This window comes from Coturnix japonica, chromosome 4 (assembly GCF_054131305.1).
Source record: "Coturnix japonica strain WE chromosome 4, WE-NBRP24, whole genome shotgun sequence".
NCBI lineage: Eukaryota > Metazoa > Chordata > Aves > Galliformes > Phasianidae > Coturnix > Coturnix japonica.
This window is the reverse complement of record NC_140666.1, coordinates 90,888,143-90,915,365: the sequence shown is the minus strand read 5'-3', so window position 1 is coordinate 90,915,365 and position 27,223 is coordinate 90,888,143. Positions and strand designations below refer to the sequence as shown.

General features: G+C 61.9%; 2 protein-coding genes across 2 annotated transcripts in view; one reads left to right on the top strand and one right to left on the bottom strand.

Moving 5' to 3' along the window:
- Nucleotides 1-27,223, bottom strand: part of LOC107306830 (dedicator of cytokinesis protein 2-like) — a 53,553-nt gene that overhangs the window by 9,691 nt on the left and 16,639 nt on the right. Inside the window, exons 22-28 of the mRNA XM_015850190.3 lie at nt 27,094-27,223; nt 24,153-24,264; nt 21,700-21,770; nt 21,314-21,420; nt 20,390-20,517; nt 20,193-20,237; nt 18,493-18,588 (exon numbers count right to left, since the gene is read on the bottom strand). The exon at nt 27,094-27,223 is cut by the window's right edge and continues 5 nt beyond it. Coding sequence (XP_015705676.2) covers nt 18,493-18,588; nt 20,193-20,237; nt 20,390-20,517; nt 21,314-21,420; nt 21,700-21,770; nt 24,153-24,264; nt 27,094-27,223 — 689 coding nt within the window. The remainder of the gene's footprint in view (nt 1-18,492; nt 18,589-20,192; nt 20,238-20,389; nt 20,518-21,313; nt 21,421-21,699; nt 21,771-24,152; nt 24,265-27,093) is intronic.
- On the top strand, nt 10,103-16,260 carry LOC107306832 (uncharacterized). Its single transcript, XM_015850193.3, has 3 exons — nt 10,103-11,493; nt 14,047-14,121; nt 15,885-16,260. The coding sequence occupies exons 1-3, from the start codon at nt 10,103-10,105 to the stop codon at nt 16,063-16,065; spliced, it is 1,647 nt and encodes a 548-aa protein (XP_015705679.2). The 3' UTR covers nt 16,066-16,260.

Genomic DNA, 27,223 nt, shown 5'->3' with positions numbered 1-27,223 from the left:
CAATGTATCCAGGCTGCCTTTAGTGAGAGCCCCAATCCGAGCCATTAGCTCCAGCCCTGCTCTGTGTGCCTGTGGCTCTGTGTGCTCTGCGAGCAGGGCAGGAGCAGCACACGGAGCAGGACTCCCATTCTGCACAGCAGGGCCAGCCATGCTCATCTCTGCTCTGCATTGTTCGTGGGTCAGGAGAGGAGCAGCTGGCAGAGCAGGGACCACCTGCTGCTCACCCCACTCTTTCATCTCCCCTTTAGGCTGTTAGTGCAGCCCATTACTGATGATCCTTCTAACGTAAAATCTGAGTCTGCAGCAGACTTTAAAGTGCTTTGAATATGAACTTGTTAAGAGGAAGCTTTGGTGACGGGACAAAGCTCTTGGGAACTCCCCGATGGGCACTGAGCATCTGAAGCCCCAGAGCTGCAGGGCTGGTGCTCCCAGTCCCTGAAGACGGGCCCTGCTCAGCCTCAGGTCTGAGCTCAGGGTGTTTGGCTGCAGGGTGCCACAAGGCACCGGGAGAGCAGCACGCTCAGTGGGGAAACGTAAAGCAGCCCAGGTGCCCACGATGTGCCTCTGTGTGGGGGTCAGGCAGGGCCTGAGCAGCCTGTGGGCCCTTCAGTGCTATGGACAGCACTGGGATAGGAGCGGCTGGAGCTGGGGATGGAGGCAGCTCAGCAGGGATCTCATGAGGAGCAGATGAATGACAACCCCTTGAATGCCAGTCCTGTTAGCATCAGTGTGAGGCTGCAGACATGAAGCTGAAGGACAGCACACAGCACGGCCACGGCAGATGCACGTGGAACTGCACAGGCCGGCAGCAGAGCTGGGGATGAGCTCTGCTCTATATGCGTGGCCATCACCCCGGCAAGGCCCCCTCCAGAGTAAGCAGCGGTGAAGCAGGGGGTGCCATAAATCCACCCACATCCCTGAGCATCCACATGTGCAGTGCCACAGTGTGTGCCAGGCTGTGCACCGGGAAGCAGCAGCAGTTCACACCTTCATAGAGGTGTGGGGGGAATTTCTCATGCACCCAACAGTGTGAGTGTCACCCACCAGCAGCTTGGGGCGAAGGGCCACCCGAGCCAGCACAGCCCCACAGCAACAACCAGGAAGGGCAGGAGGAAACAGCTCTGCTGAGCAGCGTGTGCCTGGGATGTGATGAGATCAGCTCAGCCACCTGAAAGCAGCCGCTCCGGTGGCAGCTGGAATTAGATCCAGGTGAACTCCCTGCACAACCTGCTACACCTTGTTCAGGGGAGCTGTATTTACATTTAAATTACATTACTGGCGAGCCACAGCCGCGTGCTGCTGCACATACAGATGTTCAGCTGGCAGATGGTTTGTGTGTGTGGGGAGCGGACCCGGCAGCAGCCTGGCGCAGCACATTGACCTTTGCAGCAGCCCACAGACCCACCGCTGGTCACAGACACAAAGGACTCAGCTCTCAAATACTCCCCAGCAGCGCCCCGAGCCCACTCGGCCCAACGGCGGCGCTCTGGGCAGACTCGGAGCAGGAGGTTTGTGATGGCCGAGGGACGCCGAGCTCCTGCCGACCGCCCCGCGACGGCGCTTCCCCACCTCCTGCTCCCCACCGCCCCGCTCGGTGCCGGCACCCGCCGCTCCCGGGGCTCCGCGCTGCGGGGCTGGGACAGGCCGAGGGCTGCGATCCCGGGCGGAAGGTCGGAGGTGACGGGGCAACACAGCAAAGTCCGGCGGCACGACCAGCGGGAGCCGCACGGGGACGGGACCGAGGACGGGACCGAGGACGGGACCGAGGCCGCGCCCGGCGCGCGCTGCCCGCACCGAGCGGGGCTGTGCAGCCGGCGGTGCGTCCCCACGCGCGGTGCGGCCGTTGCTCCGGTGCGGGTCCGGCGGGGCTGCCCGCATCTCCCAGCGGGCGGGCACGTTGCAGCCCCGCCCCTCCGGCTCCGCCTCCCGGTACCGGCGAGCCCGCGCGGCTCCGCCCCGGCCGCGCTCCGCGCTCCGCGCACACCGCCCTGCACCGCCGCCGCCGAGCGCCAGGTACGGAGCTGGGAGCGGGGAGCTCGGGGAGGGCGGCCGGGCCGAGACCGGGATCGAACCCTCGGGGATCGGCCCCGCAGCGCGGGAGCCGGGGTGGTGCGGGGAACCCCTGGGCCGGCAGCCCCGCAGCGTTACGGTAATCGCAGGGCCGGGACCGGGACCGGGACCCGGGAGCGGCGCGGGATGGCGCGGTGCTCGGAGGCGCGTGGAGCCGGGATGCTCGCGGGGAGCCGCGGTGCGCGGGTGGCGTTGCCCGATTCTCCCCGCGGCAGCAGCGCGATGCTGGGCGCCGAGCAGCCGCGGGTGTCATTGGGGTCAGGGACCCCCGCGGCTCCTCCGCTCCGCCGGGGCTCCCCAGGAGGTGCCGGGCGGGGTCTCCGGGGGGCGCGCGGCCGCGGTGGAGGCGGTAGAGCGTGTCTGGGGCAGGTGAATCCGCAGCGCTGGGATCCGCCGCGTGAGAAGCGCCGGAGCCCCCCGGGCTCTGCCCCGCGCCGCAGCCCCTCCCCGCTGCCGTCCGGAGGCGCGGGGCGACGCCGCTCCCGGAACGGCCCCGGGGGGCTCGTGGGCGGGGGGGGCTCCGGCAGCGCCCGCCTCGCTGCTGCCCCTCGTTAGCAGACACGTCCGTCAGCGGAGCCGGCTGCGTTTGACACGCGCACACGCGATGCCGGCGCTGTCACTTCGGGGACCGCACGCCGCGCTGACGCGGGGACGGGCCGCCGGCGCCGGAGGGAGGGAAGGAGGGAGGGAGGGATGCAGCCCACGTTGCTCCCGGCAGCTCCCGGCGCCGTGCGCTCAGCTCAAGGCCTTCGCGTGAGCAACCGGGCGGGGTGAGACGTGAGGGCAGCGCGCCCGGGGGCTGCTCGGTTCCCCTTATCGCGCAGCGGGGGCTGCAGCCCCTCGCGGGGCCGCGGGGGTCAGCGGAGGGTCTGCACGGAGCCGTAGGTTCGGTCAGAGCGAGGTGGGTGCGCACGGGCGATGGCCGAGAGCCGGCTGTGCCGCTGCGCCTGCACGGGGCTGGTGGGTGGCTGCAGAGCGCGGTGTGTCAGCCCCCAGCCCCCGGCACCGCTGCCCTGCGGGGGGGGCCCCTCCTGGAGCCCGGGGATGCCGCTGCGCCCTGACCCCACGCCCCGCCTGCATCCCGCTGAGCACAGGAAGCGGCTCCGGGCAGCGCTGGGCACGGCGTGGGGGTCCCACTCGGCTCCCGGTGGGCGTCGTGTCTGCTGCACTCTGAATCCATGCAGTGCATGCGGAGCGGCAGAACAGGTTTAAAGACGGGAGCTCCTTTAGACAGAGGTTATCTTCTTGATGAATTATAATTATTATAATTGCTTAATAGTATGGTAGTGCTCAGAGGCCACAAATAATGAGTGGGTTCATTTCCATCTGTAGTAACAATGCTTCAGTCATAACCAGTGCTTCTGGACACTGAGTGGCTCGTGTGCTTAGAGCCACGATCAGCCATGATCCGGATCATCCTGGCTGTATTACGGGTGGGGAAACTGAGGCACACGGCGCAGAAAGACACTAATTCCCAGATTCCCGTGGCAGTGAGTGTTGTCTAAGGCACATAAAGATAAATAGGGGGAGGGGGGGTGTGCTGCTGGATGGCAATGGAAATCCACTTAAAGGCAGGAATTTGTATTCTGAGACAATGTTCTCCGCACCGGTGATGGGAGCTGCAGCCGCAGCAGCCTCAGCTCCCACTGCCCGCACAGCAGCGGCGGCTCTTGGGGCTGCAGCCTGTGTGTGGGATGGGGCACTGCTCCATGCAGGGCTGTGCGCTCAGAGCTGCAATGGGGTCACGCACCCAGCCGTGGGGCTGAGCCCCCCTGGACAGGAATGCACAAAGGCACAAAGGCACAAAGGCACAAAGACACAGCGCTGCGAGCGTCTGCCTGCAAATGCTGGGCAGAACCTTCCCAGCTTCTTCCAGAAATGCGCTGTGCAGACAGTGTGAGGCTCTGAGAACATCCTGGCATGCAGAGGAGCACATCCCAGCCCTGGCTGCGGGGCTCCCCAGCCTGCAGGCTGCTGGTGATGCTGTGGCTCCAGATGCAGCCCCAGCCCGGCTCTGTGACGGGCAACACTTCCCTCCATGGAAGCTGTGAGATGCTTCGTGGGGCACTGAGCCTCCCATGACCACGAGCCTTCAGGCCACGTCCTATTTCATTTGTCCTGTAATTACTTTGGGGCAGCACTGGCCCGGCCTGCAGGACCCCCAGCCAGGTGAATCAGGTGATTCCCCACATCCCTGTACCTGCACGGGCTGTGTCTGGGACTCCGAGGAACATCACATTGCCCACACCATGTGCTGGGAAGGCAGCAGCCACGCCGTCCCTTGCTCTTCCATACCCCCCAGGAGAGGCAGCCAAGCAGTGCTGCAGCGATGCTCTTATCAAGCGCAGCCTTGGGATGGGAAGCCGCCTCCTCCCCTCTCCCCGCTCCACACGCGCTGTCTGTGGGGTCTGTGCTCCTCTGTGCTCCTCTGGGCAGGTCGCTGCCTCCACACCTCCCAGTGGGGGCACCAGCACTGCTGCCATGATGGCTGTGTTAGCGCTGGAGACAGAACAATTTGGCCTCTGTGGGCTCCTAACAACCTCCTGCAAAGCCTTTGTATGTTGCTGCGTCTCCAGGCTGTGCTGCGTCCCTGTCCAACTGCACCCATGTGTAGGAGGTTGAAAGAAGCAGTGCAATATTGTGATGACAGGAGGTGCTGGGAGGATGTTTCTGCCTCTTCCCTGGTCGGTTGGCTCCAATCTCTGTGCACGGGTTGCAGGACCCTGCGAGAGGCACCGGGGCAAAGGGAGAACCTGCCTCCTCCAGGCCCCGGGGTGGGGAATGTGACTCATTTTCCTGCAAGGCCCTTCAGCCAGTGACCTAAATAAAGATGGATGCACGCAGATCCCTCTGCTCATATGAGCTGCCATTTCCACCAGGCACCTGCAGCCAAAAAGGGACCTCTGTGCTGGTGGGGCTCCTCCACAGCGCCCGCGTGGTGTTGGCTGTGCTGGTGTGTGGCTCCATCGCAGCATCCTGCGGCTGTCCTCAGACTGACAGTGTTTTGGTTGGGCTGCGAGGTGCAGGAGCAGCATGTGAGATGATGCTGTGAATGCTGCAGGTGGGGGTTAATGGGAGCGATGGGACGTGGGACCCATTGCCATGGAGGGGTGAGTGCCCCCACTGTGAGAGCACAGCAGGGCGGGATGTGGCACACGAGGGCTCTGTGCTGAGCAGGAGCAGAGCTCAACAGAGCACACAGCACTGACCCAGGCACAGATGGGGGGATAAAGTGGCCGTGATGAAGTGCCTGCAGGAAACCAGGTCTGCGTGCCTCCAAACGTGGGGTGAGGGAAGGGCCTCCAAGAGCAGCTGTGAGGGCAGGGCATGTGCTGGCTTTGTGCTGGCTGCCGTTGTGAGGAGCTGTGTGCTGGCACTGCTGATCAACGCTCCGTCATCCGCCCTCGAGTCCCGTGGATGCTCCGTGCTGAGCACAAACACACCGAGTCCTCGTGGAGCCAAGTTGGGACGAGGTCCTGCTGCTGAGCGCTGTGCACCTGGCTGCTGCCCGGCCATCGGCTGCGAGCACACACCTCCTCCCACGCTGCCTCCCACCTTGTGCCACGTCTGAGCTCAGGGGCAGCAAAGGCTCCGTCCCAGGAGGAGCCATCGCACCCTGTAGTAGAGGCGGGTAATTAGCTGCTCTCCTCTGCAGCTCCAGAAGTAGATGATTTCCTCTCTCATAAATCTAATCTCCTGGCTTCCTGCGTCTTGAGGAGAAGATTTATGTGTCTGCTCTGGTTTTCCTTCTTCCACAGACATCGCCAGGAGGAGGAGGTGGAGGATGGGTGCAGAAGGGCCCCCAGCAGGGCTGGCAGGGTGTCCTGTCCCTGGTGTCCTACCTGAGGAGCCGGGAGCTGGGACCCACAGTGTACCAGGCAGGGTGGCACCGGGCAGTGGGGACCCTCGGTGTGCCAGGCAGTGAGACTGCAGGGTGGGATCCAGTGCTGCAGTTTGTTGGTGGTGGTGGCCAGGAGATGGGGACCCCAAACCCAATGCCTCCGTGGCTCCAGGTGCCAGTGAGCCCATGGGGCACCTAACCCTACTGCCCTGAGCATCCTGTGGAGCCAGAGCCCACGCTGAGGTGCTCCTGTCATTTATTGCATTATGGTGGCGTCATCTGGTTTTGTCCATAAATCACTTGATATGATCTACTGCTTGTAATTGAACAAGGGGAGGAAAACACTCAGACCTTAAATAATTGTCAGGAGAGCATCCATCACCACCTGAATCTTGTCCAAGTTGCTCTGGCACCAAATGGCCTCACCTTTCAGGAAGGTCCTTCCCCATCTGGAAGCGATGACCTCTGGCTCTTAGGCACAGTTGTTGCACTTTACCTGTGTGGCTGCAGAGCAGAGCTGCTTCCCACTGCTGAGACTCCTTTCTTGCAGCGCTCTTTCCTGGATACCCACACGATACCGTATTTGTCATTTTCATTCCTTATCCTTCTTTCAGTCTTCGCATCATCCACAAATACTGCCAGTGATTTTCCTCTTCGAGGTCACTGACTCCAGCATCACTGTGGGGCCCAATGCCCCTCTGCAGGACCCAGCCAGCAGCACAGCTGGTTGGTGCTGAGTGCTGGATGGTTATGTCTTGAGACACGCTGGTTAGCCTGGCTTTAATCCATTTAATGCGTGGCACATTGCTTTCATGTCTTTCTGGTTTCTCCATGAAAATGTCAAATGCCTTACAGAGATCTAGGTCTGTTCCATCCAGGCTTTTACCTTCACTGACCAAACTTGGAGCCTCATCAAAACAGGCAGCAAATGGGTTTGATGAACCATGTTTCCCAGAGCCCCGTGCTGGCTGGCATGGCCGGTGTGCACTGCTGTGCTTCAGCTGTCATTAGTCAGGCTCTGAGCACATCCCACTGCTGCCCTCGGTGGTGCTGCACTAGTTGTCCCCAAGCTCCTCTGGTGCATCATCCCACAGCACTGGGGCTCTCCCGAGGTCTGGATTTGGCCACCATCACACCTGGATCTAGGAGAGGAGAAGGCCCTGTGGCACCGAGGCTTCCCTGCTGGGTTGCTCTGCTGTGCCCATGGCTCCGGTGGTGCCTCACCTCCAGGAGTGTGGCTGCTCCATGTTTGTGCACATCGGTCCCGTTGGACAAGCAGGCACAGCCAGCCTGCCCTCTGCAGCACAGCTCTGCTGGCTCAGCTGAACTCCAAACAAGGGGACTCCCAACCCCTTGTGCACCATGCCTACAGTGCATGGACAGAAGCAGAGCGCTGGGATGGCTCAGTCCTCTCTGCCTCCTGTTGCAGCTTTGAGCACTGTGCAGCCTGAGGGTTTGACACCATTGTGCCCGTGTGTGCTGGGCATGGGGTTGGGCTGATGGTGTGAGCAGCCCCACGCTCACTCTGGAGCAGGGACTGCTGGAGGGCTGCAGGCACAGGGCGCCTGAGGACAGCTCAGCCACCGTGCAGCTCTCATCCTTCAGCTGTCCCCTCCCATCTGCCCGTTCTCCTGGTCCTGGCTGTCTTCCTGCAGAGACAAACTGCTGGAACAGCTGCAGCCCCGGCCCTCCCTGGCTGATGTGGTTTTAGGACCCCAAAAAGGCTCCACCGTGTTGTTCAAGGAACAGAGCTGTCCGAACCTTGTTCTGACATTAACAAGGGACACTTCTACTCCTGTGCCCTCTGTCTGGGAGCTCAGGTCTCGCATAGGGTGCCTTGGTGCAAGAGCTGTGGGCGCAGGAAGGCAGGTGGGGTACGATGCATCAGCGTGCGTGGGCCTGAGCACCATCTCCATGCAAACATGCTGGAAGAGAGCAGCTGGAGAGCCCCGATGTGCTGAGCGCTGGGTGCCTGCGCTTCCTGCACAGCCTCTCCCAGTGGCCTTTTCTATGCATCCAAAATGTCCCTGGAGCTGTGCTTCCAGCTGGATCTGTCGGCAGAAATGTTTCCTTCATATTCAGCTCTGGTACACGGGGTCCGTGAGATGCAGCAGCCTCTTGGTTGCATGGTCCAGGTTCAGTCCCCCAGCAGGACTCATTATGAGCAGAGGGAGATGCAGGAGTGCCAGAAGCAGCGCCTGAGCGCAGCACTAAACCTGACCGTACCGTAATGCATATGCAGAAGGACGAGCGGGAGGGTCCAAGCTTTTGGTGTCTGACAGCCTCAGAACTGTTCTCCAAACGCAGTCAGCACATGTATAATTTATCGGCTTTCTCTTTGTCCTTGTGCCGTGCTTCAGATCTCCAGCGGTGCTCAGTTCAGAGGCGCGGGGTGTCTCGGCAGAGTGCTGCTGACTGACAGCACCGCCTTGGCTGCGTGGGCAGCGGAGCTGCTGGGGTTGTTCTGTGCCCACACCGTGGGTTTGCAGGGCCGTGTGTGTCCACAGTGCCCGAATCGTGCCCTCAGTGCTCCTGCCCTGTGCTGGGCTGTGGGAGCTCCTGGCACCCTCCAGGCACTCCGTCCTCTGTGCTGGTGCTGGCCCACGTGCAGCAGGTTGGTGCAGCACAGGGATGTGTCCACGTGTCTATACAGGAGATGCACTTGGTGGCAGAGCACTGGCACGGCTGTCACTGGACACTACTCCTACACCGTGGGGCTGGAGCGGGTCCTGTGGTCCCAGCGGGTCTGCCCGATCCCGCTCAGCCTCCCAGACCAGGGGTGAGCACGGGGACACTCCTCCCTGTCTCACACCAGCCCTGTGCAGCCATGATCCTGCTCCCCAGCTCAGCCCGTTGCCATCCATACCAATGAGATGCCCCATCACCTCCTGCCTCACAAACACCTCCAGTGTCAGCATGGCTTGAAAGCAGCAGGTGGTGCATGGAGCAGCATCCTAAGAGTGCTGGGCGAGGGGCAGCAGTGAGGGGTGCGGAGACGTGCAGTGTGTGTGGCACCTGCACTGCTTGGGCACGGCTGGGTGCTCACTGAGCTCCTGCTGGGTCCCAGGACGTGTATGGAAGCCGGCACCATCAGCTGATGACTGGCACATAGGGGCTCCGGGTCACCATGCTGAGACAGCTGCTCCATTACAGTGAGAACCAGGCAGGGCAGTGCAAAGAGCCCATCCCTGTGGGCCTCTGTGGGGCTCAGGGCTGTTCTGGCTGCAGAGCAGGTGGGTGCTGCTGGTGCCAGGCGCAGAATGCAGGCACTGCGTGGTGCCACAGGGTGCTGCGTGGTGCCATGTACCCCAGCAGGGCAGTGGGCCGGGCAGTGGTGGGTAATTAGTGTGGGCAGAGCTGGATGGGCACGGGGGCTCAATGCTGGTGTGGGGGCACAGCCAGGGCAGGACTCGGAAGGGATTGTGCCCCCCCTGCTCGGGGAGAGGGAGCCACGCTTAGCTGTGTGCCAGTGATGGCAGGATGGGGAGGGGGTCCACCCGTGCCCCCGTCTGAGCTCCCTGTGCCGCAGGGCTGTGCCCGTCCCATCCTGCTGTGCTCTCAGCACCCTCCAAACACGAGGCACCGAGTCCCAGCAAGGCAGAGCTATTTTTAACGGCTTCTTCTGCTTGATTTGAGCTGTGAACTTGTAACGTGTTTATGCTAAAGGGGTTTCTTTTTTTCCCTTCTCCCTTTGTGCTGAGGAGGCAGTGCCAGAGATCAAAGCCTGTCTCTTTGCATTTGGTGATGGCCACGCGGGATGGAGGGTGGGAGGGTGCACGGAGGCCGGGAGCTCCGTGGGGCAGCGGGAGACATCCCCAGCTGCGGGAGCAGCGGGAGCGGGGCCGGATCACGCACCTCTGTCTGTCCCCGCAGGTCGGGGAGCCGGGAGCCATGTACGGGGCCACGCAGCACCTGGAGCTCGGCGGGGCGCAGCGCAGGGAGCTCTGAGCGCGGCGGACGGCGGCGGGACCATGGGCTGCCAGCGGGGCGGCACGGAGCCGGGCAGGGCGCTCGGGGTGCCCGCGTGGCGGGGGCTGTAGGTGCGGGGTTGGGCAGCATGCCCTGCAGCCCCGTGCCCGCCTCCTGCGCCGCATCCCCTGTGCGCGGCGGTGCGGGATGAGGCCGCCCGCCGCCCCGGGCAGCTCCGGGGACGGGCACGGCGCGGGGGCCGCGGCGGCGGGGCTGTGAGCCATGCTGAGCCGGGATGCCCTGCCCTCCGCTGAGGGCGGCCAGGAGAAAGCCATGACGGTGCGCTCGGTGCTGCTCAACCGCGACTCGCCGGACATCGAGACCCGCCTGCAGCGCCGGCGCAACCGCACGCAGCAGGTGCGCTTCAAGGACCTGGTGGAGGGCAGCCCCCCCCCAGCGCCCGGCCCCAACACCCCACGTGCCTCGCCGCCCCCCAGGGCCCCCCCTGAGCCGGCGGCTCTCTGTGCCTCGCGGCGCAGCTGGCCCCAGGCCCAGCCGTGCTCGCTGACGCTGCCCATGCCCAGGAAGGTCTGCGCCAGCGCTGCCATCCAAACCTCCCCCAGCCTCCAGAAGCCCTTCCCGGCCCCCCGGCCCCACAGCAGGAGCGTCTGCGATGTGGCCATGGACACGGGGCCGCTCGCCGCCCTGGGGAGCGCCCGCTGCCCGGGGGGAGCCGCGCCAGCTGCCTCGGTGCGGGCTGCTCCCCCACAGGCGCCCACGACCAAGAGAGACCCCCCCCTCACCCAACACCCCGCAGCGTGCCGCGCGCCGCCGCCACCACCCAGGGATCCCTGTCCCCCATACCCAGGCACAGCAGCCGGGTGCCCCGCTGCCAGCTGTACCCCCTCAGCCAGGAGCTGCTCCACTGAGCCCTGCGCCCGACCCGGCGGGACCCCCCGGGGTGGGCGGGGACCCCCCCAGCGTCCAGCCTCCGTGCCCTGCGCCCAGTCTCAGCCTTGCTCTGAGCTGTGGGTGCTTGGCCGCAGTGATTCGGAGCACAGCCTGCCCCGCGGGCACCGACAGCCGCCCCTCCTCCACCAGCCAGCTCAGGGCAACCCCCCCCTTGACCCCTCGCCACCCCAGCACCAGCTCTGTGGCTCGGCCTGGGGGAGGCCCTGCTGCACCCCAGCACCCATCCCACCAGCGCCGGGCTGGCACAGCTCTGCCACCACTGTGCTGGAGACCACACCAGCTGCACTCAGCCGTCCGGACACGCAGGACATCTGCAGCCAGCTGCGCGCTGCCAAGCCCAGCCACGAGCAGGCAGATCCGGAGAGGCACAAGGGACCCCCACATGGCGTCAGTGCAGCGGTTCAGCCCAGTGGGCACGCACCGGAGCCCCCCCAGCACGGGCAGCCCTGCCTCAGCACCCAGCAGTCAGAGACGCTACGCCATGTGCAGGACCTGCTGCAGATGGTGGTGGCGGCCAAGGGGACACCGGGAGCCACGGTGGTGGATGAGCACGGCCACGCATCTCAGGGACAGGGGGCACAGGGGGACCTGCAGTCCCAGCTGCAGTCCCTGGAAGGGGTGCTGGAGACCAGCCAGCAAACCATCCGCGTGCTGCTGGACGTCATCCAGGACCTGGAGAAGAAGGAGGCCCAGCGGGACGGGTGAGTAGATGGGATGGCATGGGGGGTGGGTTGGCTCTATGAGGGCTCTGGTGATGGACAGAGGTGGCCATGCCAAGGACGGCAGCCATGTCACCTTCCGGACATGCTTCCCTCCAGGCCGCTCAGAGCTGCCGTCCTGATCTGCTTGGCACTGTGACTTGGGGTAGTGGCCTGCCAGCCCTTGGCTGTGCCAGCCAAAGGACGGGGGGAGCAGGGACCTCCTTGGCTCTGCTGTGCCACTGAGAGCAGAGACCCAGCACTGCATGACCCAGCTATGGGCTCCACTGCTGCAGATGCCCTGTGGACAGACATTGCTGTGCCTGCCCTCCTGTGCACTGCTCCTCATGCTGGCTCTCACCCTGGCAAGCATAGGGCTGTATCCAGGGGTCGTTCCCTGTGCTGCTATGTGTGCATCACAGGGGGGGCCCACAGCCCGTCTGGTTTGCCCTGGCCATGGCTCAGGATGTTCCCTTTAATGACCAGCGATAGTTTCCCTGGCTCAGCTACCAGAGAGGCAGAGCCTTTGCAGGGGCCCCGATGCTGGGACGACTGTCCAGGGGGCACGTTTTGGCAGGTCTTGGCATGGTCTGGCAGCTCTGGCGTGGTTTGGGAGGGTTTGGCAGGGTTGGTGGGGTTGGGCAGGGTTTGGCACACATGACTGGTCAATTAACTTCCCGTGTCTAATGTGGCCCAAGAGCAGTGGTGACGGTGCTGATGGGGACCACCACCCAATGCAGCTGCAGGTGGCATTGCAGCCACACTGTGGGAATGGCCTGGGGCACTGTGATGGGGCAGCTCGTTAGCTTGGCAGCTCGTTACTTTGTCCTCACACTGGCAGAGCTGTTCGTGCTGCAGGCGCTGAGCCGGGTGCGTGCCCAGCTCACACGTGGTGTCTGGCTCCGTGCTCGGGTGGCACCTGCGGTGAGCTCTGCCCTGCCAGATGGGCACCTGCTTGAGTCCTGGCCCTCCTGCCTGAGCACACGCTTAATTGTTTAACCAAATTAAACTGCTGCTAAGTGCCTCCCTCCAGGCAGGGCTGATGGTGGATCCCACAGAAGCGTTAGAGAGCACAGAAGCAGGGCGCAGTGCAGAGCTCCTTCCCCAGCACAACATCCATCTGACCCTCAGCTCTCAGAGCTGCTGAGGGTCTGCTGCCCTGTGTGACATGCACAGGGCATGGGCTGGCAGTGCCCCCCCATCACAGTACAGCTCCCACCTGCTGCCATCACTGCCCACAGCCATTCAGTGCCATGCCCAGCTGTGCAGTGCAGAGCGGAGCCCATCGGAAGGGCTGCTGCGCTCCCGCTGCTGGGATGAGTTCACCTGCTGAAGCTGATGGAGCTTCACTTTGGGCTTAATTAAGATCTCAGCTCCATAGACTGCTGCAGTCAAATGAGCAAACAAGACGCCCAGAGACTGGGGTAGGAAATCCCATAAAGGGTGATCCCAGTGTCCTTCTGTGGAACAGCCCGACCCTACTTGCCATGGATCAGTGTCACAGCTGTGGGGTGGCCCCGAGGCCATGCACACCAGCACTGCCACCAGCCCCACAGCTCCCCACAGCATCCCCACATCCCCCACAGCTCTGCTTGTACAGCACTGGGTGCGCACACATATTTATGTGCTTTTAATGTATGTATATAAAAGGTATCACGATCTAATTTATGTGCCAGTGCTATAATCCCAGTTGTAAGGTATAATTTGGTACACTACAAGACCCAGTTTCTGCGGGCTGAGAACAACCGTGATCAAGGTCGAGAAACAGGAAATAGTTTAAGCAGGGAAATGTGGGACGGGGGGTGTTTTCATGGCTGCCTGAAGGCCGGGGGAGGTGGGGAGGGGGCAACTGCTGGGGGACCAAACGCCTTTGTTGGGGCACTTTCCCTGTAGTGCCCAGGGCCCACGGAGCTCACAGCTCCAGCAGCAGCCTGGTACTGCGTGGGGCTGCGTGGGGCGAGCGCTCAGCACCAGCAGCAGAGAGCATTGCTGCAGAGATCCGGGAGGAGGATGGCTCTGGGGCTGAGCTGACCTTTGGGGCTCGGCAGCCAACTCTGCTTTATTTCAGTCCCATGCACCTTCCCTGGAGGAGGAGGAGGATGCTTTGGTACAAAAACATCAAAAAGAAGATAAATCCAGCGTAGGCTGGCGATTAAGCTGCCATTTCTCCCCCTGCCCATCTGTCGGGCACCGCTGGGCACCGCAGTGCTCCTGCACTGAGCCCACACTGCCCACGATCCCACTCCCTCCGTGGTGCCGCGCGTGGTGTGTCATGGGGTGGCCTTGGGCACGAGGCGCAGCTCTGCGGCAGCGACGAGATGAGGCTGACGGAGCGCAAAGGATTTGGGGCTCCTGCTGCGCCCGTCTGCTTTGCGACCAAGGGACAAATGTGCTCAGCCGCGCTCGGCCCGGCTCTAAAGGGCGCTGCATGGGGGGGAGAGGAGAGCTGGGGTCGGGGAGAGGAGCCGAGCTGTATCCCCGGCTCTTGGCTGCGGTGCTGGCACAAAGGCCCTGGAACCGGATCTCCTGTTTCATTGCACTGCTGCTCTATTGCAGGCGACACTCGTACCGGACGGGGCAGGACATCGCCAACTGCGGGACGTGCCGGGACTGCGCCTGCATCATCTACAGGTACGGGGCAGCGCTGCCGCCCTGGGGACGCTCCCGGACACGTTTCCTCCCCCGTCACTCCCCGTTCATAGCAGAAATGCCGCGGTGCTGCAGTGTGAGTAGTGTCCCCACGCTGCCCCAGTGCAGCGTGATCCGGGAGCCCGGTGTCCCGCCTGCCCCTGCCGTGCCCCGGCTCCTGCTCGCTGTTGTTACCGCTCAGAGCCGGCCCTGAGCAGCGCCGTGGGCGGGGGGCACGCGCTTCTCGGGCACATCGGGGCCGGGGCTGCCCCAGCTCCGCTCCCCCACCCCGCGCTTCGTCCCCTCGCACCGCCCGGCGCTGCTGGGGCCGCCCCTCGTCGCCGGCTCGTTGCCACCCGAGCCCGGAGCCAAGTCCCCGCCGCAGCTCGTGGGGGCCGTCAGCGCTAATTGGGACTGACGAGGCTGTCTCCATGCGGCACCGCGGCTGGGAGAGATGGCACCGCTGGGGAGCTGGGTCCTGCTGGGGGCTCCCGCTGGGCTCCGCTGCCTCCACGTGAGGGGAAAAAGCTCCGGTGGGACGCGGTGTGAGCGGAGCGGGGCGCAGCGGGACGGGGGCGGTGGTTGGGTGGGCAGAATGGGGACGGGAAGGCGCTGCAGGGACAGGGGCGCACTCCGTCTGCCTGAGCTCACCCTTCCTGCCGGAGGCAGACGGGGATAACGGTGCCCTCACGACGTGCGGTGACACGGGGAGCCGTCGTGCTGCGCGGGTGTCAGAGCCACGTGCGGTGCCGGCAGCAGCACCTTGCTGATCTGATGGGAGGTGGCTGCTCGGAGATGGAAGTGCTTTCCGGGTGAGGGAGCATCGCAGCACGTGGCCTGCAGCGCCCTGTGTGCTGCGGGGACAGCAGGGGGCTCTGGGGACGTGCAGGAGACCTGATGGTGCTGGTGGGTGATGTGTCCCCTCCTTCCCTACCGGGACCAACGGTGCTCACGTGCCTTGCATCAGGATTGGTATCAGACTCACCCCTGCACTGGGCTCAGGGATGTGAGGGCAGTGGGGGTCTGTAACCCCAGGGCTGGGTACAGCCCTTTTCCAGGGGCTCTCGGGGGTCTCAAAGATCCCGGCACTGCATCCCTCTGTCCTCCAGCTAGGGCAGGGGGCTGGTTCCCACCCTGGCCAGGTCAATACCCAGAACATTCTACTGCAGTAGACCCCAAGAGACCCCCAGGGCACACAGCCAGACTTTGTCCCTCCTGGTATGGGCACAGCATGGCCCCTCAGCCCTGCACTGCTGCACTCCTACATCAGGGACTCTGCTGCACAAAACCCAAACTACCCGGTACCAAAGTGCCACCAGTGCAGGGGACAAGCTCTGGGCACTCGGGGAGGGTCCGTGCAGCGGCTCAGCTCTGCAGGAGGGATTTGGTCCATCTGGTGTTTAGGACAAAGGAGCTTCGGTGAGGGGACGGAAGAGCAGGAAAAGGACAAGGAGCCACAGCCAAGGGAAAAGCAGGGCAGCTCCGAGGGCAGCTTTGATGCCAGGAATGAACGGGGAAGAGCCGTTGGGTCAGGGCTGTCTGTCTGTCTGCCCCTCCAGAACTGAGGGTCCCTGTGCGCTCTGGGTGCAGGGCAGCGCCATGTGTGGGCAGGATATGATTCTATATGATATGATAGCTGGCCCCGGCCCCAGGTCCTGTCCCCATCGCACTCACAGCCGCGCTGCATACAGGCAGTGGGGGGCAGAGGCTGCAGGCTGAGCTGAGCCCCCACCGCAGCACCGTGACGCCGCCCCTTCTCCCCGCAGCGTGGAGCACGACTTTCGGCAGCAGGAGGGCCGCTTCCAGCGGGTGTTGAGCCACATGGAGGGTGACGCAGCGCACAGCAGCCCCGCACCGGGACCCGTCCCCCCCGCCCGGCAGGAGCCTTCACCCCCCGCAAAGCTGGACACCAAGAAATCCCGGCGCAAGTGCTTCTGGTTCCTGTGAGCCCCAGCACTGACAGCGGCTCCTGCCTCTTCTCCCTCCTTCTGACATTAGGGTTTGGGTAGCACCAGCTTTTATACTTTTAACCGTTCTGTTTAACGTACTGAAGAACCCGTGTAAATAAGAGGGGAGGGGAGCGGAGCAGCAGCTGTATTTATGGAGAAACCAATAAATTCCAGGGAGAAGCTATTTTTGTTACACCCTCTCCTGGCTGTGCGCTTCTGTTCTGGATGCGGCCCCCGGCCCCACATCACTGCTGTGACCCCATCCTGGCCACAAGCAGCCCAATGGCTCCAGCAGCTCCTGGGAGACCCCGCTGTACAGTGGGAGCACCATGAGAGCCCTGCACCCATTGCCAGGGGTGGTGGAGAAGGCAGGAGAGAGAAACCCCAATGCAGGCAGGCTGGGACCCAGGAGTGCTGCAGCTCTCATAGAATCGGTCACCGAGGTTGGAGAAGCTCCCCAAGATGCCCAACCCCACCCCACCCCACTGAGCCCACTGACTATAACCCCCAGTGCCACATCTCTGTGGTTCTGAACAGCTCAGGGGATGGTGAGCCCCAATCCCTGGGCAGCTCCTGCTGGTGCCCAACTGCTCTGCAGGAGGAGAAATGATTCCTAAGATCCAACCTGAGCCTCTCCTTGCACAGTGTGAGGCCACCTCACCTCCCCACGGTGCTGCTCTGCCCACTGAGGCCGTTGTGTGCTGGGGTCACTGAGCAGCCTGGCCATCCACACAGCTGCATGGGATGGAGCTTCCTCTCCCTGCACAGCCCAGGGCAGGAACTGACCCCCCCCAAACACTCCGTGTCTGCCCAGGCCGCTGGCTGCAGGATTCATCAGCTGATTGCAGGGGTCAGAATTCAGCAGCTCAAATATTCCAGCCTGCAAGAAGAGCAGCTCAGCATCGATGTAACGATGGTCTGGATCAGAGCAGTCAGTGGCTGCAGCCCAGGTTGGGAGCTGCAAGCAGTGGGGTGAAGCCTGGGACTGTGACAGCACAATGAAAGGGATGAACTAAGGTGAGAAAGCTGCCAGACAGCATTTCTGGAGCACAGTGGGAATGGAGTGGGGAAGAGGAGCGAGCAGAGAAAGTGAGGCTGAGTCAAAGCATCGCTCTCCATCTCCTTGCATTGCGCAGTGCTCCGGCAGCCAGCGCTGCTCGTTATCTCTGTCACAGCCCCGTAGGTAGCTTCAAACAGCTCTTTTTTTTCTCTCACTTCCTCTGGCACTGAATCATGCGTTCTGAGAACAAAGGCTAAAAGCGAGATGACACCAAACCCAGCCCAGCACGCATCGCCTGCCTGAATCCACCTGAATCACAACCAGCAAGAGCCCACCCACCACGGCACAGTCTGGCACAGCCTTATACAGCCCAGCAGAGTCTGGCACAGCCCAGCACAGCACAGCACAGCCCGGGGCTACTTGCAGCCACATGCACAGGAGGGACAGCACCCTCCACCATCCCAGCAATGGGGTCACTCCAGGAGCACAGAGGTGCTGCCGGCCCCTCTGCCAGGGAACAGCAGCACAGCCAGTGAGAAGGAAGGTCCCATCCTGCCCGTGGCACCTTGGTTTAGCCATGTATTTATGAATGAGAGCCAGGCATCGGATGGCAAAACAATGGGTTTGCCCCAGGAAACCTCCCCGGGCGTGGTGCATGGCACAGCACAGCATGGCACAGCATGGCACAGCACGGTATAGCACAGCATGGTATAGCACTGCATGGCACAGCACGGTATAGCACAGCATGGTATAGCACAGCATGGCACAGCACAGCATGGCACAGCACAGCATGGCACAGCATGGTATAGCACTGCATGGCAGTTCCCCACAGCACTGCACCCCAAGTGCCATCAGACCCATCCCTTTGCCCCACACAACCCAGAGCCATGTGCCTGGCCTGCTCCACGCTGCCTGGCCAGCCGCACTTGCACAGAGCACGTTTCCCCCTCCCGCACGATTAAACCATTGCACCCAGTGCAGCAGCCCTGCACAGCGCCTGAGCCGCGCTGCAACCCGCCAACAGCTCCGCACGAGGTGAGCATCCCAGCGTGCTCCTCCCGTGTGTAAAACGAGGACAGTTTGTCGGGTCCGGTCACAGTTTTCCAGAGAATTCAGCCCAAACCCCCGCATTTGGCTGCTGCCAAACGAGCCTCCTGCATCAAAGCACCACGCGTGCTCCTCCCGGCGCTCCCCCTGCTCCACAACCAGCTTCTGCCGCATTTCCTCCTTCCTTTTTTGGGCTTCCTCGTGCATCCTGCTGCGTTAAATACCCACAACCGCGGCCCCAGCAGCTGCTGTCAGACACGGCGGCACCGCCAAGGAACATTTGCCACCAGTTCCCCATCCCCACGTCCCGCAGCCCCTCCCGCACTTCCTCCCCCCCATGGGAAGCGGGGCGGTCCCACGGCGGCGGCGGTAACTCACCCTGAGGCTGTTGTCCCTGTCCAGGACGATCACCCTCCGGTTGACGGTGTGCAGCAGCCGCTCCAGGATCAGCTGCACGTGCCTCTTCACCTTCACCTGCAAAGCACGGGGTGTCACGGCCGCAGTGGGCGCTGTGGGGTGCGGGAGATGAGCAGCTTGGGGCACCCCTTGTGGCACACGCAGCGCCCCGGCCTCGAGAGCAACAGGAGCCCATTGAGCAGAATCTGCTCGTGTGGGGAACAGCCCCAGCAATGGTTCCTGCTGTGCCGCAGCTCCCTGCTGGAAGCTCCACCATTAGCAGGGCTTTCTCTCCAGGCCGGCGCAGGAGGAACAGTCCCCCCCGTCTCAGCAGGGCTCTGTGGTGCTGCTGAGCAGCCGGGATGTGTAACACAGAGTGACCCTGAGGAGATGTCAGGGGTGGTGGCACTGGCCGGCAGCAGAGACCCCAAACTCACCATAGGGCACAGCACAGCCCGGGGCACGGAGCACACATTCAACTCACATTCTGTGCCTCTGTGCTCCTGAGCTGCAGCTCTGACACCGGTGAGTCCCACACAGTGCCCACAGAGCAGAGAGCAGGGGAAGGGCAGAACTGGGGCAGCACCTTCAGCTGAGACACTGGAACAGGTTGCCCAGGGAGGCTGTGGATGCCCCATCCCTGCAGGCATTCAAGGCCAGGCTGGATGTGGCTCTGGGCGGCCTGGGCTGCTGGTTGGTGACCCTGCACACAGCCGGGGGTTGGAGCTGGATCAGCTTTGATGTCTTTTTCAACCCAGGCTGTTCTATAACTCTATGATTCTACGAGACTTCCACTGACTGCTCCCCTGCACACAGCCCGTGTCTCCTGCGCCAGGCAGCTCTGCTCACTCCTCCATACACTCATCCTTCCCAAAACTTCTGCTCAGCAGCTGCAAATCCCCACTGCTCCAACTGCATGTTATACACTGAAACCACAGAGAGCAGAAATCCCCACCGACCCTTTGCACTGCAGATCCCATGTGAAAGGGCAGCCTCCATCCCTTCAGCAGCTTCTCGGAATGCACTCGCATCCTCAGGCTGCACATTTCTTTTTGCATCTGGCTGTGTCTGCAGCACCCTGAGGCTCAAAGCAGCCCAGTTGTCATGTACCACAGCCAGTGCCCAGCAGCAAGAGCAGCCCAGCAGAGCACAGAGCACACTCACAGCACTGTGGGTCCCAGGGCAAATGCTACTGGAGGTGCAGGGGAGTCTGCCCCCATCACCCACCATAGCACATCTGGGAACAGTTTGGGTGCTACGGTCCCATGGAGCAGCTATAGGGCTGTCTGAGCAGGCAGAGCCCCGAGCAGTAGCAAGGGTCTCAGTCAGTCCCATGGGTCAAGAGAGCAACACCTGACCTGCAGCGCTTCACCGAGGGAAATCAGAGGTGAGAAGTAATGAAAAACTCATGGAAAACAGGCTGTGGCACAGAGCACTGCTGAGAGGGCACTGTCCTCATACACAGACCCAGCTGTGTGGGCTGTAAGGGCTCAGTGCAGCCTGCAGTCCCCAGCCCCATCAGTCACTGCTGCAGGAGGCTCCTCCATCCCCGCAGCAGCTCAGCTCCATGCACCAGCCCCAGGCGACAGCCCCAGGCCTGCGCTGGGCAGGAGCTGCATGAGGCTCCCTGCAGAGTTTGGGTGCCCAAATTCCCCCTGCAGACCCCCAGGACCGGCACTCACCAGCTCCGAGTTGCTGCGCTCCCTGTGCCGGTCCTCCTCTGCTCTCTGCAACAAACAGAGCACTGGAAATCAGTACAAAGCCTGCAAGGACAGCACTGTCCCACCACAGCCACCCCAGTGATGAACCAGCAGCCAGACGTATTTCCAGGCTGAAGCCAACACAGACAGGGGGGACCAGCAGTGCAGCTGGGCGGTACCTTCTGGGCCACGTACAGCACCTCCAGGATGGTGCTGAGCAGCTCAACGCAGGCGTCCTCCTCCTCCCCCCTCTCTATCAGGTCCTGCAGGAGGGGCACAGCCATGCGCAGCAGCAGATCCCGGCACTCTGTGGGGCAGGTGGAGGTGTGGGGCTGACTGTGGGCACCCACGGCTCCCCACATTGAAAGGGACTGAGTGTGCAGAGGAAGCACAAGGCATCTGGGCTGCAGCCTGGAGCAAATGGTTCTGGAAAGGCTTTAAATCCTAATGGAAAGGCTCTGGGACTCTGCACTGCTTCTCTGCTAAGGGTGCTTTGGGTTTAACAACAGATGGAGACTTTCCCACCCAAACAGCCCCCAGCTGCCAGGTTTTGGCCAGTGCTGCCTCCACTGAGCACTGAGATAACATTACAGCCATGTTGTGGCAGCCTCTTCCTTCTCACAGGCAAAACTTAACAAGGCTGCCCCTTTTGCACCATCTATATGAAGAATATCAATGGTTAATGGTTGGGTTCTTGGACTGGATGGTCTTAAGGATCTTCTCCAACCTCAGTGCTTCCATGGCTCTAAGCAGTCTCCAGGCAGAGCTGCAGAACCACACACGGCATTCACCCCTTTGGACAGCAAACCACCAGCATCCTCACCCTGAAAATCACTGCTGCCACCTCCCTACACCCCCCTCCTCCCTCTAGGCCTGATTTCCTTCTGCAATGCAATGTGTTTTAAAGCCGTCCTTGGAGCTTGGTACCACAGCACCAGGCATCAGCAACGCGTGGCTTTTGGCAGCAGCTCTGGGAGTTCACATCCTGCAGACAGCCCAGCAATGCTGGAGCAAAGTGGGGGCAGTGGGGTGGGGGGCTCCTCCCTGTGCTGTGCTCAGCTGTGTGGGTTGGGCTGTGCTGCAGGAGCCCGCACTGCTCTCACCATAAGACTGGAAGACTTTGCTGTTGACGATGTCGGTCAGGGACTGCAGCTTCTGCCTCAGCAGGCGCTGGGGCTGCAGGTTGCCGATGAAGTCCCGCAGCAGGACCCTGCCATGCAGATAGGAGAATTAATGAGCACCAACCATCAAGCTGCAGGACCTGGCCAAGGCCAGGACAAGGCCAGGCTGTTCTGCAGCCCCAGGCAGTGCCATCCCTTTCCTTTGGTGAAGACAAGCGGAGAGAGAGCACCGGGAACCAACTGATCCCTGACAAAACTGAGCGAAACCCCCATATCTGCACAGGGAGGGTTTGAGGAGGCACTGCCCAGACTGGGGCAGCTGGGGTGGGTATCACTGTGGGAGTGGGGCTGGGGCCAGGGACACCTACCCCAGCATTGAGGCATCAAAGATCCCAAAGACGTCCTCCAGGATGGAAGGCAGATACTTGAGGGCTGCTCCCTGCGGAAAGATGAGGCTGCTGACCCCCTCCCCACGGGGCAGGGTGGATGGACAGAAGGATGGACAGACAGCCATCAAATAGGCAGGGCGGTGACCACTGTACTGCCCACACCATGCACCCAAAATCGCTGTGGTGGCACCTGTGCCTCTTTTCAACAGCAATCATTGTCTCCAATGGCCCCCGAGACACCCCCAGCGCCAGCAGCACCGCCTGGGCCTCCAACACACCCAGCTCCGGCCAAAAGAAACGCCCATCCCTGCGGGAGCCTCTCCATCCCTAATTGCTTTTTTCCCCTCTCTTTACCGAGAAGATACATATGAAAAAGATTTAAAAGCAGTTATTTCAGTGCATTCATACAATGCTAATTTTAAACCAGAAAGCTGTATGAAGCTGAACCGCTGCTCTCTCACACACTGTGTTGGTTATCTCATTCAGCCACGTTCACAGCTTCAGAAGAACCATCCCCTACATCTGATTGCTTTATTAACCTCCATGCTTAGCCAAGCTGGTCTCATTAACATTCATTTTTCTGCCACTCCTTAATTCTGCATTGATTGCCCCCTCTCTGTGGTGGGACCACAGCTGATGGTCAGAGTTGGGTCTGCCATTCCCAGGTGTGGCTTTGTGCCATTGGGATCTGCCCGTGCCCACAGTCTGCAGCTCCATCCCATCCCAAACCACAGCTGCTTTAGGTGCAGAGCAGAGCAGGGCTCTGGGAGCAGGACCAGCCAAGCAGTGCTGGAGGTACCAGGGGGCCTGGCTGCTCCCATCCCCGGAGCACACAGGTTTGCCCCCGGCTCCATCCTCGTCAGACCTAAGTGAGGCTCCTTCCCGTGGCACCAGAGCAGTCAAAATAGTGCAAAACCCCAACGCCCGAAGTAGTGCAACAAAGGAGCGCTCCCTTCACGGAGGAGGTGTCCTTCCCGGGAGCGCTACAGCTAACGAGCTATTATCAGCCCTGCCTGCGCTGATCAGATAATTGCAGCTCTAACGACAGGAGTAGGCAGAGCTGCGTCAGCCGACGGCAGCTCCCGCGGGCACCGCCGGCGGTGATGGGGGGGGGGGGTCTCTCAGGTGGGGAGGGGGCTCCGCGCAGCGACCGCATCCGCACAGAGGGACGCCGAGGTTCCCCCCTTGGAGCTGCACACGCGGGGATGCGCTCCGGGCCGGGCCGGGCTCGGGGCAGCGATGGGGCTCTGATGTCAAACCCCGCGTCGTGCCCCGGGCCGGGGCCGCCCAGCGCCGGAAACATCCTCGTGCATAGAAAAGCTCTGATGAGCTCCCCTGAAAATCGCTCCCAACTTTGGGCGAGCTGCCTCTGACGGGCGCGTTGCCATAGCGCTGTCACCAGCCGGAGCGCAGCCCGCACCCGGTACCGAAAAACGGCAGCACTGGGGCTGAGAAGCGCTGCCGGGATCCAGCCGGACAGCGGCACTGAGAGGGACCCGCAGCCACACGCAGCTCCTCGTCCGGGCAGTCGGAGCAGCCCCCTCGCTGTCCCCGCTGACAGCCCCGCACCGGGCGCTGCTGAGCCCGGCTATAGGCAGATCGCGGCCCGACCCCGCTCAGCTCTTGGGGCAGCCGCACGATGCCCGCCCGCCCCTCACAGCCGCGTCCTGTTGTTCTCATCGCCGCTATTATATATAGCAGCAGCTCCGCTGTGGGGATGTCGTGTCAGGAGAGGCAAAGGCGGGTCGTCCTCTGCCGCACCTGGATGGAGCCGCTCCACGCTGATGTGTTTGCAAAAACTGTTTCCTTCAGGCCCGACTCAAAGCGCTGAGTGATGCACAAATCACTCAGGTGAGCTGTAAAACTGCAGCGAGTGGGGCTCCATAGCACAGGGCATCCGTGGGGCAACGGGACTGCAGCGGGAACGAGGGGAGTGATCCGTAGTTGGATGAGGTGAGAGGATGAGGATGAGGACAGCCCACTTCCCCTCGAGGACTGCTTTCATTATCAACCCTCAACTACGTGCTTTAAAACATGAGTTAATCCGTATGGCGTTACCTAAGAATGCCACAAAGGAGTGCAACACTGAAACCACAGAATCAGCACAGAGACAGCAGGGAAACAAAGGGAGAAGCTGCATTACCCCGGCCAGGAGCAGGGCTGCAGGAGATGCAGCTCACCCCTGGCTGCAGCACTGTGCACCCAGCTGGGCACACTGCCTGGCTGCCATCCATCCATCCATCCATCCATCCATCCATCCATCCATCCATCCATCCATCCATCCATCCATCCATTCGTCCATCCATTCATCCACCCATCCACCCATCCATCCATCCATCCATCCATCCATCCATCCATCCATCCATCCATCCATCCATCCATCCATCCATCCATCCATCCCACCTCACCAGAGCCAGAGCCCTCCACTGTACCTGGGAGAGCAGCGTGGGCCCCTCCAGGGTTGATTTCATCAGCTGGTTCAGGGTCTGGAAGAGCCGCTGCAGCGAGCGCTGGAACTCGGCTGTCTCCTTCCCCTCGTAGAGCCTGCAACAGTCAAGGGTCACCCCGTGCCAGCATCACTGCCAGCTGCACTGAGCCACGTCCCCAAGAGCCACAGCTCCACCGCTCTGAGCAGCCCCAGGGATGGGGACTCCATCTCTTCCTCCTGCCTCAGCTGGAAACCTGAGGCTGGTGAGGCACTGGTTGGTGCCCCAACCCTGCAGACCCCCAGGATCAGGGGATGGAGCTGTGGCTGCCTTTGCTCCCTGCAGGGGCAGGTGGCCTTTAAGGGTCCTTTCCAACAGAAACCATTCCGTGATTCTATGAGGGTCCCTTCCATCCCAAACCCTTCCATGGGTCTATGATTCCATGACTTGCAGCCAGCACTCTGACCCCACACAGCAGCAGAACAACCAGGGCAACAATTTCAGCTCATCAGCTTTTGGTTGAAGCTGCTTTTTGCCTAAATGTTGTTTCTTTGCTTTTTAAAGTTGCAATTGGGTTGTTCTGCTTTCAGATTAATCTTTCCTTCCTGGTAAATGAGCCCAAGGGAACATACTAGATAAATAACCCTGAAGATTTGGCTGAGGCATCTCGGTTGGGCTTAAACTGACCATCCACTGAATAACTGCTGTGTGCAGCCCTTGGTCAGCACTGCAATGCAGCCACGGCTGGAGTGAACTGAAGGAAGTTCCCCCCTCCCACCCCATATGCAGCCATTGAGTGTGGGGCTCCCAGCACTGCTGCCATCTCTGGAGCCCAACGCTGTGCTCAGCCCAAACCCAGAGATGAGGCCAGGGATGGAGAGTATCCCCTGTGCCTTAGGATCAGTGGAATGAAGTGGAGGCCACGCATGGCTCCGCTCTCACAGGAACAACGTCATGTGATGAGCATCATTAAATGGAGATTTATCCAGTTTTTCACATAGTCCCTTTTTAATGCCCCACCACCACCAGCAGCAGCCACCAGTTTTCAAGCTGATCACTGCAAACTCTGGCCCACAGAAGTCCAGGAGGACAGGGATGAATACAACGTACCACACGAACAACTCAAGAGGAATTATCAGCTCTGCCTTCTGACCTTGCATGTGTGCCACAGCTCAAACCACAGCACCGCAAAGCAGTCGCTGCACGTCCCAATGGGCCGAGGCAGCACTGATGTGCACCACGCAGCAGATACAGCCACGCTCTGGGGTCCATTCCTGACCCCCGGGCTCAGAGCATCCCACCGGGAGCCCTGGCAGCAGCAGTGCCCACCACGTCCCCCACCAGCAGCACCGGGGCCACTGCCTGGTTCTGGCTGCAGCAGACGTCACCAAACAGATCCAGCAATCTGCAGTAACTCGTTGTAATTACAATCTCATTTCTTCCAATTCCAGACTGCACATAGAATTTAGCACCATTTAAAGGATCTGGGAGATCTGAAGAGCCCGTGTTATTCCGCTGTTAAGATCTCAAAGATAAAGGAAAGATGAATAAAAACTACATGTCTTCGGGGATGTCTTTATTTTAACACTAACTAATTCATACAGCTGCTTGCAAATGATCCATAGAATTAATTTGCCTTGCCAGAAGCCTTAAGAGCTGAGGATCTGCCCTCTCCTTCCACTCAAAGCAGAGGGGTGGCTTCCTCTGTCTGATGGAGCCGTGGGGCTGCAGCCCCCTCCGTCCTTCTGCAGCCACCTCCTTCTGTAGCCCCTTCCACCTGCAACCTCCATGTGCAACCACTGCCATCTGCAACCTCCTCCAGCACAGCTGCTCAGCACAGTGCACCCCAGCTCCAGCACCGCTCAGCACGGTGCACATCACCTCTGTCTGCTGCTGGGGCGGCTCAGCTTTCGGTGCCCCATACCAGGAACGAAACAGGAACACAACCTGCCCTTCCTGGTAACTGCTTGGCAGCGTTCTCAGAAGTTCCCACCGCTGATCTCTGTGTGTCCCCACGCACACACCGGGCTGGGGGTGCTGTGTGTCCCACCGCAAACCAAGGGGCTGAGAATGGGAACCCAGCGCCCACAGGGTACAAAGGACACAGGGTCCCGCACAGCCCTGAATGTCCCCATTCTGCTGCGGGATGAGGACATCGGGGCCTTTCTGGGGTGGGCAGCGGCAAGGGCAGGGTTTGTGTGCTGGGCTGCCAGGCCCTGAGCTGCGCTGGCTGCCCGGGGAGCATCGCTGTCTGCAGCAGGGAGGTTTGTAAGGGCGCATTGACAAAAGCCATCTGTCAGGAGCGGCGGAAGCGCAGCCAACGCCGCCCTGGGGCAGGAGTTTACTTCTGACCTCTGCGCGTCCCTCCTGGCCCCGCTTTACACGATGCTGTGATTTACACGCACGAGAGGAGACGTTATTTCCCGAGGCCGTGGCAGCGGGAGCCGCACCGAGCACCGCGGGGCACAGCGGGGCCGCAGCGCCGGGGGGTGGGACGTGAGCCCCGCGGTACCGGGATCGGGGCACCGCGTCCCGACACGCGCATTCGGCGGATCCGACCCAGCAGCGGTTCGTGTGACCCACACCCGGCTGCGGGAATCTCCTCGCACACACCGACCCGCCGCCCCGCTGCCATCGCGCTCCGCAGGCGCGGTCAGGTCTCACCCATCGCAGCAGCCCCGGGAGCGCTCGTTCTCCCCCAGCTCCGCCCCTCGGCCTCCCCCCCCCGGGCACAATCGCTGCTGCCACCCCCCGCACGTGGCAGAAATCGGGCAGAACCTCCACGGGAGGAGCCGCAGCCGAGGCCGGTTGGACGCAGCAGCGCCCGGAGCCGCGGGTACCAACCTCAGCTTCCCCGGCTCCAGGTGCGCACCCACAGCGCACAGACCCCGCGGGACCCTCCCCGCTCCCCTCAGCCCCGACCCCCCCCCCAACACGCGGCACTTACTGGGCGAAGAGGTGCCGGGAGCGGACGATGAACTTGAAGATGTACTCCAGGGCCTTGAAGGTGCGCAGGAGGGGCTCGCAGGGCTCCCCCCGGCTCGCCTGCTCCACGTACTGTGTCAGCACCCCGATCA

Coding starts and splice junctions, on each gene's coding strand:
- LOC107306832 (XM_015850193.3), top strand. CDS start 10,103: ATGCTGAGCCGGGATGCCCTGCCCTCCGCTGAGGGCGGCCAGGAGAAA. Junction 11,494..14,046: donor AAGGAGGCCCAGCGGGACGG/GTGAGTAGATGG, acceptor GCTCTATTGCAG/GCGACACTCGTACCGGACGG. Junction 14,122..15,884: donor TGCGCCTGCATCATCTACAG/GTACGGGGCAGC, acceptor TTCTCCCCGCAG/CGTGGAGCACGACTTTCGGC.